General features: G+C 38.6%; 2 protein-coding genes across 2 annotated transcripts; both read right to left on the bottom strand.

Moving 5' to 3' along the window:
- Nucleotides 1–1,434: 1,434 nt before the first annotated feature.
- Nucleotides 1,435–3,868, bottom strand: npsn (nephrosin). Its single transcript, XM_081356007.1, has 9 exons — nucleotides 3,782–3,868; nucleotides 3,620–3,650; nucleotides 3,481–3,543; nucleotides 3,192–3,344; nucleotides 2,995–3,112; nucleotides 2,725–2,903; nucleotides 2,104–2,185; nucleotides 1,873–1,994; nucleotides 1,435–1,725 (listed from the first exon to the last, which is right to left on the bottom strand). The coding sequence occupies exons 1-9, from the start codon at nucleotides 3,848–3,850 to the stop codon at nucleotides 1,721–1,723; spliced, it is 822 nt and encodes a 273-aa protein (XP_081212133.1). The 5' UTR covers nucleotides 3,851–3,868; the 3' UTR covers nucleotides 1,435–1,720.
- Nucleotides 3,869–5,553: 1,685 nt separating this feature from the next.
- Nucleotides 5,554–7,805, bottom strand: c6ast1 (six-cysteine containing astacin protease 1; the record flags this gene model as incomplete). The annotated part of the gene is made up of 8 exons (XM_081389680.1): nucleotides 7,728–7,805; nucleotides 7,574–7,613; nucleotides 7,424–7,489; nucleotides 6,991–7,152; nucleotides 6,788–6,905; nucleotides 6,183–6,361; nucleotides 5,859–5,952; nucleotides 5,554–5,686 (listed from the first exon to the last, which is right to left on the bottom strand). Exons 1-8 carry the CDS (start codon nucleotides 7,797–7,799, stop codon nucleotides 5,554–5,556), a joined length of 864 nt encoding a protein of 287 aa, XP_081245806.1. The 5' UTR covers nucleotides 7,800–7,805.
- Between the last annotated feature and the right edge of the window lie 5,920 nt (nucleotides 7,806–13,725).

The following is a 13,725-nucleotide window of genomic DNA, read 5'->3' as shown; positions in this document are numbered from 1 at the left end:
TCATTACTCATTTCTAAAATGTCCTTTAATTACTTGAGTATAATGTTATGTTACATGTTACGTTTTATTATAAAATGTTTGAATGCAATACACATTTTATTTGTGAATAATAATTTAAATAATAATTAGTAGTTACCTGCAGTTGGTTAAGGCCTGTTCACACCAAGAACGAAAATAATAATGATTTGCACGTAAAGCGATCACCTACAATCATTTTGGGCAGGAATTAATGTAAACACAAATATCGGATACTGGTCATGTCTAAAGTGAATTTAAACAGGTGGGCCAAAAAAACAGATATGGTCAAAAGTTTGTCCCAATACAACGTGTGACATAACTAAAACAGTTGCCAAAATCATGGGTTTGATTCCCAGGGAATGTAAGCTGATCAGATGTATCCCTTGCAAGTCGCTTTGGATGAATGGTATCTGCATGCATAACTGTAATGTTGATCATGTTGGAGAGTGTTACATGGTGATTCCTGTTCCTTCTCCCCATTTGCATCAGTTGGAGATTAAAATCGATTTTGTGGTTACATTCAAAGGGGCACATACTGTATGTTTTAAAGAGGCATGCAGAGGTTTTACTTAACAAATCACAAACTCATCATTTACTCATATTTGACCACTTAGAGTTAGGTGGTCACATCTGTTTCCAAAGGGATATGTCATTTTTAGTCACTCTTGTTAAAACTATATTTGTACCTATTGCCAATTCACTATCAATTTCATTTCTCAACATTGTTCTATCATTTATACACTTACATCTGTCATCTTCAAAATCCCTTTCCTCTCATTGCGTGTGCTAAAGCAATGCTTCCAACCAGTCAAATGTATGCAATGTTGAGAGGAAGGGCCATCAATGAGTTCTTTTTTGGGACGTTTAGGAAGAGGTAAATCTGGTTTTGTGCTTTGTGTGATTCACAATGTGCCTTTCAAAAACTACACAAAATGTGCAATGTTTGTGTCTTTAGCAGCTGCAGAAGGTTTGGAAATGACTAAACATGACATCTTGTGGTTAATTGTGTAACTGTAATGTACTCAAGATTGAGAACATTGCCGTTATTATGGTTATTGTACTGTAGTATCAGTATAATTTTACTAATACCGGTCAAAAGTTTGGAATAATCACATTTTATTGTTTTTGAAAAAAGTCTCTTATGCTCACCAAGGCAGCACATTATTTATTATTGATCAAAAATGCAGTAAAAATGGTCAAATTGAGAAATAATATTACAATTTAAAAGGATTATTTTTGGTACTATACGGTTATCCGGACCACATGTGATGGCCTATACCCAACCCCGCCCCTAAACCTACCGGTCACTGAACCTACCACACACATGATCCTTCAGAAATCATTCTTTTGGATATTAATATCAATACAACAACACAGCTTTACTACTGAAAAAGGACTGACCCAGAAGCCATCAATCATAGTGCTGTTGATTTTTTATTTATTTATTTACTTGTTTTAAAGAACATTTTGAGTTCACATTATTTGCTCCTTTTGTTGATTTGTCACAAGCATCTGATACTGGAACATTATTATCTTTTATTCTCATTAATTATTCTCATTATCTTATCTTATGTACTGAGAGGCATCTGATTTTAGGATGTTAAAAATCATTTGACACTATGATGTGCAAAAAGGAAAGATTAAAAAAGAACTTTGAACTTTTCCATCAGACATGTTCTTTATACAGCCCGGCAGCAGTTTCTCAACCTGAGGAAAAAAAAAAAAAAAACAATGAATATGAAATGAAAGACACGATTTTGTGGTGATTAAGAGTTAATAGACATGCAGGTGGAGATTTCAGCGAGGAATAACAAATGATGTTTTTTATTCAAATGACAGGGAGGCTGAACGTACTGCAGTAGAGTCTGTTAATGCGTCGGACGTCATTGGGGCTCATTTGTTGAGCTTGACCAATCGCAACGTTCGCATTCGGAATGGGAATCATGGTTGGCTCATTATTCCAGGAGAATGCCCTCCTAAAAACACACACATAAAGAAACAACAGCAAAAACTGTTTACTACGTTTTTAGCATATCCCAAAAAAAAAAAAAAAAAAAAAAAAAAATTATTTGACAAGTCGCTTACCTTGAATAGTGCATCACAGAGTTGTAGTCATAGGGGGTAGCCAAATTGTTGGTGGCTACTTTACGGAAATTGTGCTGCTGTGCTGTTACACAGAGCACAGGAAAGTATTAACGACTGTAAATGTAAATCTGGTAAAAACACAATTAAGTTTAATCTAGAGTTTCTAGACTATGCAATAATTGTGACTAAATGTAATATGCAATGTTTTATGCATTTTGTTTTCTTTTTTTATTCTATTTTATCTTTTTTTATCTTTATCTCTAAGTCTTAATCACTTGTTAATATTAATTTACTTTCCATTCTATATACCGTACTATTATTTATACAATATATTATTTATATTCATATTTATATATTATATATTTTAAATACATATTTACATGTTTTCTGTTGTTTGTTAAAAACACTTTATAAACATTTAAAAAGATCAAATGTTTTTAGTGCTATATAAATAAAAAGCTTTACTATTTAAAGTGTTTCTTTCATGCAGCAAAATTTGAATCATGTTTCAGAAATCTGTGTATGGAATTCTCATTTTTAAAACTCATGCTCTGTAAAGGTTTGCCAGCAGAATGCCGCCTAATTTCAAACATTTGTCCAAAGAATTTTAAACAAAAATACCAGGAATGATGTTCTGATAAAGGATTCGGATGTGTTTGTCACGGTCACTGCGGTTCTGTTCATGATGGAACCCGAGAGCATGAAGGAGTTCGTGCTGCACAGTGCTGTGATAGACACACCCATTACGCTGGAGAGAAACAACCTGCCCTCCATTTTGGCGCCCCAAATATGAATAGCATCTGTGGACCACATAACACATCAGGTTGTATATTTATCTGAAGGGAAAGCACAGAAATTGAATAGAAAGGAGCCCTGAATCCAGAGATTTACCCAGAATCAGATATTATGCGAAGATAGTTCCTCTGTCCTTGATGACGTACGAATCGAATGCAGGAAACCCCTGCAAAGGACTGCAAACCTCTTTCAATCACTCCTCTCTCCTGTGGAGCTGTGGAAGGAATAGACTGTTGAACAGAACATGTGGTACAGATGAGATGATATCTAATTTAGTTAACATTGCCACTTACAGTACTGGTTGGAGATGACGTAGGGCACATAGACTAATCCATCTCTGCTTCTGTCCCATTTACACCCACGAGCGGTACATGGATCTGCATTCTGGAGCTCGCTTGGTACGGCGATGTCTCCAAACATGATCAAAGGCTTATCCAGTCCCAGTCCTGCGTGGTATAGAATAATGCACAATAATTTAGTATGTTGATTCTGGTGATAATGTTTTAAATGATGAGGAGAGCCAAGGAATCTGCCATGAACTGCTACACAAAAGATGTGCCTATATAGCCTTCAAACTCATACCTGCATTTTTGTTGGTTTCAAGTATAGTAGACACTGGTGTATCATCTTTCTCTGTGAGGTTACCTGAGATGTGAATCAGTAAATTATTAATAAAACACTACAAAATTACAAATTAGTTTTTTCTTTCTGTGCATCTTACCAGTCTTCCCAGGGATCTTGTCAATCAAATCCTGTTTTAGAATTTTAAACAAATGTGTATTAGAAACCAGTGTTTAGAAATGAAAACCGCTCCCATTGGGATGGCGCTGATGTTATCATTTTACATTTCAGATATTGATGACATAGTGTTGTCTGTTCTCACCTGAATAGTGCGACTCTGAGCAGGAACGGAGCTCAGGAGAAGAGAGATGACCACCACCAAGAAGTACATGATGAGAGCTTTCTGGGAAGATGTTCTGGGTCAAACAGGGCTGACAGTTATATACTCTTCTGAGAGCCTTAACTTCCTTATCTGTGCACTAACCCAGCCTTCATGAATCCACTGGTAAAATACCACATGGTTTAAAAGCAGAAATATGTTTATATTTGTACAAATGAGTCATTCAGTTTAGAATAAATGTTCTTTATTTGTGCTGTAATATTGCAAATACATCTTGTAGGGTTGATGTCTGCCAATCCACATGAAGAGATACCCTTTCTTATATGGCTCCTAAAATTTGTAATATCTTTCTTGACATTTTGTCCCCAAGACTCCATTTTGTATTTCATCAAATAATTTGGTCCATATTGACATGAAAGCTTCACGCAGTTCCAGCAGATTTGTCAGCTGCAGATCTATGATGCAAATCCATTCCACCACATCCCAAATGTGCTCTACTGGATTGAGATTTGGTGACTTTGGAGGCCATTTGAGTATAGTGAACTCATTAAGTTCAAGATATCAATTTGAGATGATTTGAGCTTTGTGACGTGGCACATTATCCTGCTGGAAGTAATCATCAGAAGATGGGTCACTGTGGTCATAAAGGGATGGACAGCAACACTACTCTTCATCAATACTCATGCTGTCTTGTTGCTGGCTCTGATGTTAAACAATGCTCAATTGGTACTAAGGGACTCAAAGTGTGGCAATAAAATATCCCTCACATCATTTCATCACCCCCATCAGCCTGAACCCTTGCAAGGCAGGATGGATCCATGCTTTCATGTTGTTTAGGCCAAATTCTGACCCTAAATTCTGAGTGAAATATTTAATTTATTTATATATTTTTAAATAAAGCTCCACTCTTGGGAAAACACTCAGCTCCATTTACAAACTAATTATTTCTATAGGTAAATGTCTGTAGATTTTTTATTAAGACAGAAACACAATCAACTATTTTTCTTCATATCTTTACGTTGGAAAACTGTTTGCAAACCAAATTAGCATTTCAAACTGCAATTGCTCTCCATGGAAGACCATGAACCTGGTTTACAAAGAGGAAGTTTTTTTATTTCTCTGGTCTACCGTTAACCAGATGTTGAGTCAAGTATTGACCTTTTCTTCCTAAAGAGGATGTGGAAATATTTCAAAAGATGCCTTGCACAAACTATATGGTTCTACAGATTAATTTGAAACATTTTCTCCATCACATTTCACCATTTAACAGACCCTCATTTCAAAAGAAGAGGACCTTGCGCAACCTTTCAATGTAGGAGACTCTATATATGGCTTACAAACAGAAGGCTGGTCAACAGCTCAAAAACAAACCATAAGATAGAGGAAAAGCAATATTTATTTTATTCAGCTGTATGTTAAAGAACATTCAATCTCATCTACATGCCAAACTACCTAGACGTTGCAACCCTCAAATGATTTAAAAACCAACTCTAAGGTTTGTAAAATGATGCTAATCACAAACTCCTAAACTGAATCTATAAAATATTTTGTCCTCCGTAAAGAGTGAAATTTTTCAAAGTTTCCAAATAATAACACAGGCTAAGTTTTGTCCTATTCTGAAAAATTAAACATGCATGCATACAAAATATAAATGCATTTCCTAATCAATGTTAAGAAGACAGCATGTTCACCCTATGCTGACAAAGCTTTCAAAATGGTATTCTTTTAAAATAATTAATAAGAGAATGAAGGTCTTAAGACATACTGCAGTATAGTGTGTTAATACGCAGGATATCATTTGAACTCATTTTCTTAGCTTGGCCAATAGACATGTTATTGTCAGGGATAGGGATGATGGTTGGCTCTCTGTTCTTGGAGAAGGCAAACCTGAAACCACACAAACACTCAGTATCAAACACATTCCAGACGCAGTAGTTACAATCCTGCCAGACATTTTGGGGTATCCAGAGAAGATATATATATATATATATATATATATATATATATATATATATATATATATATATATATATATATTGTTTTTGTGTGACTAAACTACAGCAAAACTTGCCTTCCATAGTGCATCACAGAGCTGTAGTCATAGGCAGTCTCCAGGTTGTTAGTCTTGATTATGTCAAAGTTGTACTCCTGCCCTATTACAGGGAATAGCAATCAAAGAGGAACAATATTCAGTCATTTAAAAAAAAAAACTATAAATTCTCTAATCTCCTATTTCTGCTTGAAACCTCAAACACAAACTTTAGAGAGTTCTCGTTGCATTTAACAGCAAAATCTTCTCTACCCTAATTGAGAAGATTTGCAACTACAATGTAAAGGGTTTAGAACAAAACCTGCTGAAGAAATGTGTACCAATCACATGTACCAGGAATGATGTTTTTTAAAAGGATTTGGACGTGATTGTCGCGGTCACTGCGGTTGTGTTCGTGGTGAAAGCCCAGCGTGTGAAGCAGCTCATGCTGCACTATATTCAGGGACATGCATCCTCTACGGTCCAGAGACACAGTCTGACCTCCAATGCGACGGCCCACAAAAGAGTAGCACCTATAGATCAGATCAAACATAATGGAAGGATTCAAACAACACATGTAGAATTTAGTACACAATTCAAGTACAGTTCTCCTGGACGAACCTGTATTTACAGTATGTGGCTTGCTCAAAAAAGTGAATAGTTGGATCAACTTAAAAAAATTACTTCAATTGGTAACTCATAAATAAATTAAGTTTTCTCAACTTAAATTATCGTGAAAAACGTGATAATTTAAGTTGAGAAAACTTAATTTATTTAGGTGTTACCAATTGAAGTAATTTTTTTAAGTTGATCCAACTATTCACTTTTGAGTCTGCAGTAAATAAATTTGTAAATCTTAAAAATCACAATTAATACAAAGCTCCAATTTATACAGTAAATGTTTAAGAACAAACATAGAGCAACAGCAAATGTTTTATGAATGAAAATCAGATTTTTACCCTGAATTAGACTTTATGTTGATATAGTCCCTCTGATTTGTGCGAGGCATGAAGCGAACGCAGGTCGATTCCTCAAAAGATCTCAAGCCTTGAAAAATGACATCCTTCTCCTGGGAGGCTGTTGGAGAGTTCAGATATGAAAAATGGCCTGGACGGTTATGTTGTAGTACAAGGTTTTGAGTGAGCTAAGAGCTGTCACTCACAGTATTCATTAGAGATGACATAGGGCACAAGGACTTTTCCACTTTTGTTTCTCTGCCATTTGCACCCACGAGTTGTGCATGGATCTGCTATTTCTAAGCCTGTTGCTACAGCGTCCACAGCGATGTCTCCAAACATGACCGGGGGCTCATTCAGTCCCTCTCCTGTATGGTATAAAGCACAAAAATTCACTTAACATCCTAATTCTGGGATCATCATAATGAGCTTGTATAGAGAAGGAACAGCCCTGGACTGCTGACAAAATTACAAAAGTACTAAGATACTTTTGGTACTAAGGTAAAAGTAAGATGTTTCGTTCCTCATCAAGGATAGTTAATAATATTCTTTCCTTTCCTCTCTTTGTTAATAATCAATGTCCTCTCTTTATTGAGCAGCTGACATAAAACACATTCCACAAACAGCATGTCCGCTTACCTGCATGTCTGTTGGCCCTTTCAATTATAGCTGACACAGATTTCTCATCTTGTTCAGTGCTGTTATCTGAGAACCATAAACAGTAAAATATAAAGATTTTAATTATACCGCTCATGGCCATTAGTCATTTTATTGAAAATAAGTTCTTACCAATCTCCTCAGAGCTCTTTCCAAAGATATCCTGTTTACCCTTAAACATTTAGAAACACATGTTAGAATCTCCTGAATAAAAATGAAATGGTTCACAGTGGGAGGCTGCTACTGATATTGTTTTCCATTTCACCTTACCCATGTCTGTTCTTACCTCAATAGCACGACTCTGAGCTTGAAAAGAGCCCAGCAGAAGACAGATGACCACCATCAACCGGAACATCATGAAAGCTGTTCTGGATCATTTACAGATACATGTGGGGCGAAGGAAATTTGTTATTTATAATGGGAAAGTAAATGGGTATATCAGACTTAGATTTTGGTGTTTGATTATATATATATTTTTTTTTTTGATAAGTGGAGATTTTCCCTGGAAAAAAGCTGGATTCTCCTTTTCAAACTGCCTATTGTGTTTTGGTCAAAATGCTTCCATGAGAAAAGAGATAAGAAACGACATAAATCCTTAGATTAATCAAAAGTAACTCAATGTATGAAATGTTTTAATATGCTTACTGCTGAGCATTGCATGCACATAGGCATATGTGCATTATGATTGTTTAAATTATCCATGAGTTAAATCTTGATAAATCACTTTTGCATTCTGGAATGTTAACTGAAACATCCTCTGATTCGCCCATATTATAAACACGTCTGTATATCTCATCCCTGTTGAATAAGAGATCAATAGAAAAGACACTCACCTCACATTGGTGTAAATGTTCAGAATGACTCCAGCTCCCTGCTTAGTCTCTTAAATGCTCTCCACTCAAATTTAATTTCACCACCTGTCAAATTAGAATTTACAGACAATCTCAGACGATTTATGAAACCACTTAATGATTCAGAGATGTACAGATAAACAGTTCTGTCTGATGAAAGAGTAGCTTGATCACCAGGCTTATAACACATAAGCATTAACTCATTCAGGCCAATACTGCCTCAAAATGATATACACATTTTAACTTAAGAAGAAATCAGCTAAGATTTCACTGGTGTCTTTTTTCCCTTTTTTAATTTTTTTTTTCAATTCAATTACAGACAAGTACAATGCAAAAAATACAAGACAAATACAAGGCATTGTAATACACTTCAGAGTGTAAAAAACAAAGAATAACAACAACAACTAAAATATAGAATGAACATGTATGTAAAAATAAAAAATAAATAAAAAATACTGGGATATAAAATGCTATATAATATTAGGGGAGTTCCATGAATTTGAAAAGCTTAAAAAGCTATCGTTTTTTTATAAGCTTTTTGTTTTGTGATCTCATTTGAAAAAGTTTCAAACTATATTGTGAGATCTGTGTTATAAAAGGTAGGGTTTCTTTTGAGTTAGTTTTGTCTTATGAATATAAAACTTTTAATATAATATCATTTTGTTTTTCAGAAAAATATGGGTTTTGAAAACAAAGTAAAATGTCATGAGGTTCAAAATTAAGAGTTCATTTAATTTGTTTTGTCATGTCTATTTTAAAGTCAGTCAAAACAAATAATTATTAAAGGAAAATACAAAAATATATCTTGTGTTAGGCCTACAAAAAGTACATTTATCACAAACAGTATGAATATATCTACCAATGGCTGCATTTAAAGGATAACATCTATGAATAAATTTGTACATTGTTATTTTTTTACTTTATTAAAAACAACATATTGATATGGTAATGTCCAAATGCTGTGCAAGAATATGCAGTTTGGTTTAAGCCATTTTGATTTACATGGAGGATTGGATCTGACATTAAATGAATTTCTTATAAAATTGTTATTAAAACCTTTATCAAAAAAAGGAGAGACCATTAACAAAAAGTTGAGGATTTTGTAAGGTTGTATTATTAATATCTATGTCTGAGAATCTGGTTAAGATTATTATGCCTTTGGGGATGGTGTCACAGTGTCTGGTTTGTGTTCCCTGGGTCACCACTAGATGTCCTCTTTCCCCATGGTGTCTGTCACATTCTGAACTACATTCCCCACGATCCTTGTTTCTTCATTGCACTCAGCTGTCCCTTGTCACTAATCATTGCACTCAGCCAATTCCCCATTAGCATTGTCATTTCCCTGTGTATATAACCCTGTCTGTTTTAGTATGTGTCACAGAGTCCTTGTATTTATCATGCCACTTCAGTGTTCTGTTCGTGTCTGCTCTTGTTTTGTGTTTTTCGATTACTCTTTTGATATTTGACCTATGCCTGGACTTGACCACTGATTTTGGATTTCCCCTAATAAATACTTACTGCAAATTGGATCTCCCTGTTTCTCGAGTGTGGTTTGTGACAGAAGGACTCCGTCACATCTAGATCCAGCAATATGTATTCAAACCTCTCTTCCCCAGCCACCGAACAGGAGAGGAGAAAATTATTTGAGGGAACCCGACTGGTCATTTTTCATGGGACCCGGGTCGCAGAGGAGGAGATGGTCGAGTGGAAGTCCAACACCACTCTTCACCCTGGCCGCCCTTTGATCCTGAGTGGGTGAGAGACAGATCTGAGCCACCATCTCGCTGTCACGGACGGAGAAGGGGAAAGAAACACACGTCTGCCTATCCGGACACTGACCACACCCCGGAGGCTGTACCCGAGCAGCCCGCTGTCGTCCCGGAGGTTGTCCTGGAACAGCCCGCTATTTTCCCGGGGGTCGTACCCGAGCAGCTCGCTGTTTTCCCGGAGGCCGTGCCAGAGCAGCCCGCTGTTGCCATAGTGGCTGAAAGTATGTTGGATTATTTTTCAACGCTATTCAAGATCCTAGAAATTCCTAGGACTGTTCATGTCACGTCTGCCGAGCCTGTGTGTTCAGACAAGATGGCCGCCGCCGAGCCTGTGTCTTCGGAAAAGATGGCCGCCGAGCCGGATCCAGTGTCTGCGGACAAGATGACCGCTGCCGAGACTGTTCACGTTACGTCTGCCGAGCCTGTGTCTTCGGACAAGATGGCCGCCGCTGAGAGTGTTCACGTCACGTCTGCCGAGCCTGTGTCTTCGGACAAGATGGCCGCCGCCGAGCCTGTTCACGTCACGCCTGCCGAGCTTGGGTCTTCGGTCAAGATGGCCGCCGCCGAGACTGTTCACGTCATGTCTGCCGAGCCTGTGTCCCCTGACAAGATGGCCGTCGTCCAGCCTGTGTCCCCTGACAAGATGGCCGCCGTCGAGCCTGTGTCCCCTGACAAGATGGCCGCCGGCGAGCCTGTGTCCCCTGACAAGATGGCCGCCGTCGAGCCTGTGTCCCCTGACAAGATGGCCGACGTTGAGCCTGTGGTGTCTGTTCCTGAGCCTGTGGTGTCTGTTCCTGAGCCTGTGGTGTCTGTTCCTGAGCCTGTGGTGTCTGTTCCTGAGCCTGTGGTGTTTGTTCCTGAGCCTGTGGTGTCTGTTCCTGAGCCTGTGGTGTCTGTTCCTGAGCCTGTGGTGTCTGTTCCTGAGCCGGTGGTGTCTGTTCCTGAGCCGGTGGTGTCTGTTCCTGGATCCAGTCGTGTCTGTTCCTGGATCCAGTCGTGTCTGTTCCTGAGCCTGAGGTGTCTGTTCCTGAGCCGGTGGTGTCTGTTCCTGAGCCGGTGGTGTCTGTTCCTGAGCCGGTGGTGTCTGTTCCTGAGCCGGTGGTGTCTGTTCCTGAGCCTGAGCCGGTGGTGTCTGTTCCTGTTCCTGAGCCGGTGGTGTCTGTTCCTGTTCCAGTGCCGGTGGTGTCTGTTCCTGTTCCAGTTCCTGAGCCAGTGGTGTCTGTTCCAGTTCCTGAGCCGGTGTCTGTTCCTGTGCCCTGGCCGCCCGAGGGGTGGTCTCCGCCCTGGTCGCCCGAGGGAGAGTCTCCGCCCTGGCCGCCCGATGGACTGTCGTTTCAGCCCTGGCCGCCTGCACGACCTGCTCCGCCCTGGCCGCCCGATGGACTGTCGTCTCCGCCCTGGCCGCCCGATGGACTGTCGTCTCCGCCCTGGCCGCCCGATGGACTGTCGTCTCCGCCCTGGCCGCCCGATGGACTGTCGTCTCCGCCCTGGCCGCCAGATGGACTGTCGTCTCCGCCCTGGCCGCCAGATGAACTGTCACTCCCTGTCCCTGTTTCCCTCCATGGACCTGGCCCCCCATCCCTCCCCCTGATCCTCCACCAGTCCACCTCCCGCCTGGACTCTTGTTTTGTCTGTCACGTCTTGGAGCTTCTGGTAGCCGCTCCGTAGGGGGGGGGGGTTATGTCACTGTGTCTGGTTTGTGTTCCCTGGGTCACCACTAGATGTCCTCTTTCCCCACGGTGTCTGTCACATTCTGAACTACATTCCCCACGATCCTTGTTTCTTCATTGCACTCAGCTGTCCCTTGTCACTAATCATTGCACTCAGCCAATTCCCCATTAGCATTGTCATTTCCCTGTGTATATAACCCTGTCTGTTTTAGTATGTGTCACGGAGTCCTTGTATTTATCATGCCACTTCAGTGTTCTGTTCGTGTCTGCTCTTGTTTTGTGTTTTTCGATTGCTCTTTTGATATTTGACCTATGCCTGAACTTGACCACTGATTTTGGATTTCCCCTAATAAATACTTACTGCAAATTGGATCTCCCTGTTTCCCGAGTGTGGTTCGTGAGTGACAGATGGCCTTTATTACTTTGTTAAATTCTTTTTCATTTACTTCGCTGGTGTCTTTGTTTTCATAAATTATATAAAGAATGTTTTAGGCCTAAATACAAAAGTATATATTATAAAACAGACATTTATAGACGTTCACTGTAGCGCATCAAAAATATCACATAAAAACCACACTTTACCAAAGAACTTTTCACAACCAGAACGGAACTAAAAAAAAAAGTCTAAAATAACCAAGGCTCAACCAATGTCATTAATAGATTAGGCCATATATGGGGACAGTTGCAACATTTTTCAGGGTCCATTTAAGTACAAATTACTTTATTATTTATCATATGTACACGTTGCAAAAGTATGGGCAGGTAGGTGGCATTTATGGGTTTATGGGTTTAATATAGCTACTCACAAACACACTCTCATACACACACACACACACACACACACACACACACACACACACACACACACACACACACTATATATATATTTTTTGTCTTTCTAAAACAAACAGTCGCTGAGAAAATGAAGGAAATATAAAAGTTGCAACCGCCACCACTCTCTCCTACTGCATGCATTGCAAACACCTCCACAGTGCTGATCTTGACACAGCAGCCAAAAAAGCAAGCACAAAACCCACTCATTTTAGTAGCATTCTTATGGAAGAAAAATAATGTCAAATGTTTTTTAAATAAAAAAAGCCTGTTGAATTGCACTACTTGAAAATAAAGGCATTGCATTAACCATGCTTGCATTTTAATGCATTGTATTTTTAAGGCTTGCATTTTTATGGGCTGAAATTCAACATGGTTGAATATTTAAGCTGTGAATATTTCAATTCAAAACATTTCAAACACATTTTCATTATTAAAAATTCAATAATCCATATTCACCTTTCAGATTTCGCTTCTAAAATATATTCAAACTGTTTAAAAATACAACCTATAATATTCAACAGGAAATTTTCGGTCTATTTTATTTCGCTTTGCAAATTCTCTTCCACAAATTCAGTGGTTCAAATTCGACAGTAAATTCAACATTGACATCCAGGAACTACAGGAAAAGCAGTAGGTTGCCAATCATTCAAATTTCCTGTTAAATATTATAGGTTGTATTTTTAAGTGAAATCTGAAAGGTGAATATGGATTATTGAATTTTTAATAATGAAAATGTGTTTGAAATGTTTTGAATTGAAATATTTAGCTTAAAGTCCCCATGAAATCAAAATTGACCCTATTTACTTTGTTAGCGCATATTACTAGTCTTGTTGTGAACAATTAATCCGTGCAAGAAAATATTTAAAAAAAAAATTTTTTACCATGGTAATCTTTAATCAAAATCTGAAAATGCCCCTCCCCTCTGCATTGGAGGACCTTCTCTGATGACGTAGGTTTGAGGAATTGGTTTGGGCAATGCTTAACCACTCCCCTCAAACCATTAGTCTGTTATGAGCAGAGATGGAGAGGAGGAGCGCTAGAGTAAAACCCTGCCCTCTGTTCAATATTCCGTTTCACTGGGAAATACGTCACAACACTGGAGAAAAGTCGTTTGCAACTTCCGGTTCACGGAGACTTTAATTATTCAACCATGTTGAATT

The sequence above is a fragment of the Scardinius erythrophthalmus genome, assembly GCF_964197995.2.
Source record: "Scardinius erythrophthalmus genome assembly, chromosome: 2".
Lineage (NCBI taxonomy): Eukaryota > Metazoa > Chordata > Actinopteri > Cypriniformes > Leuciscidae > Scardinius > Scardinius erythrophthalmus.
This window is presented reverse-complemented; position numbering and strand designations above follow the sequence as displayed.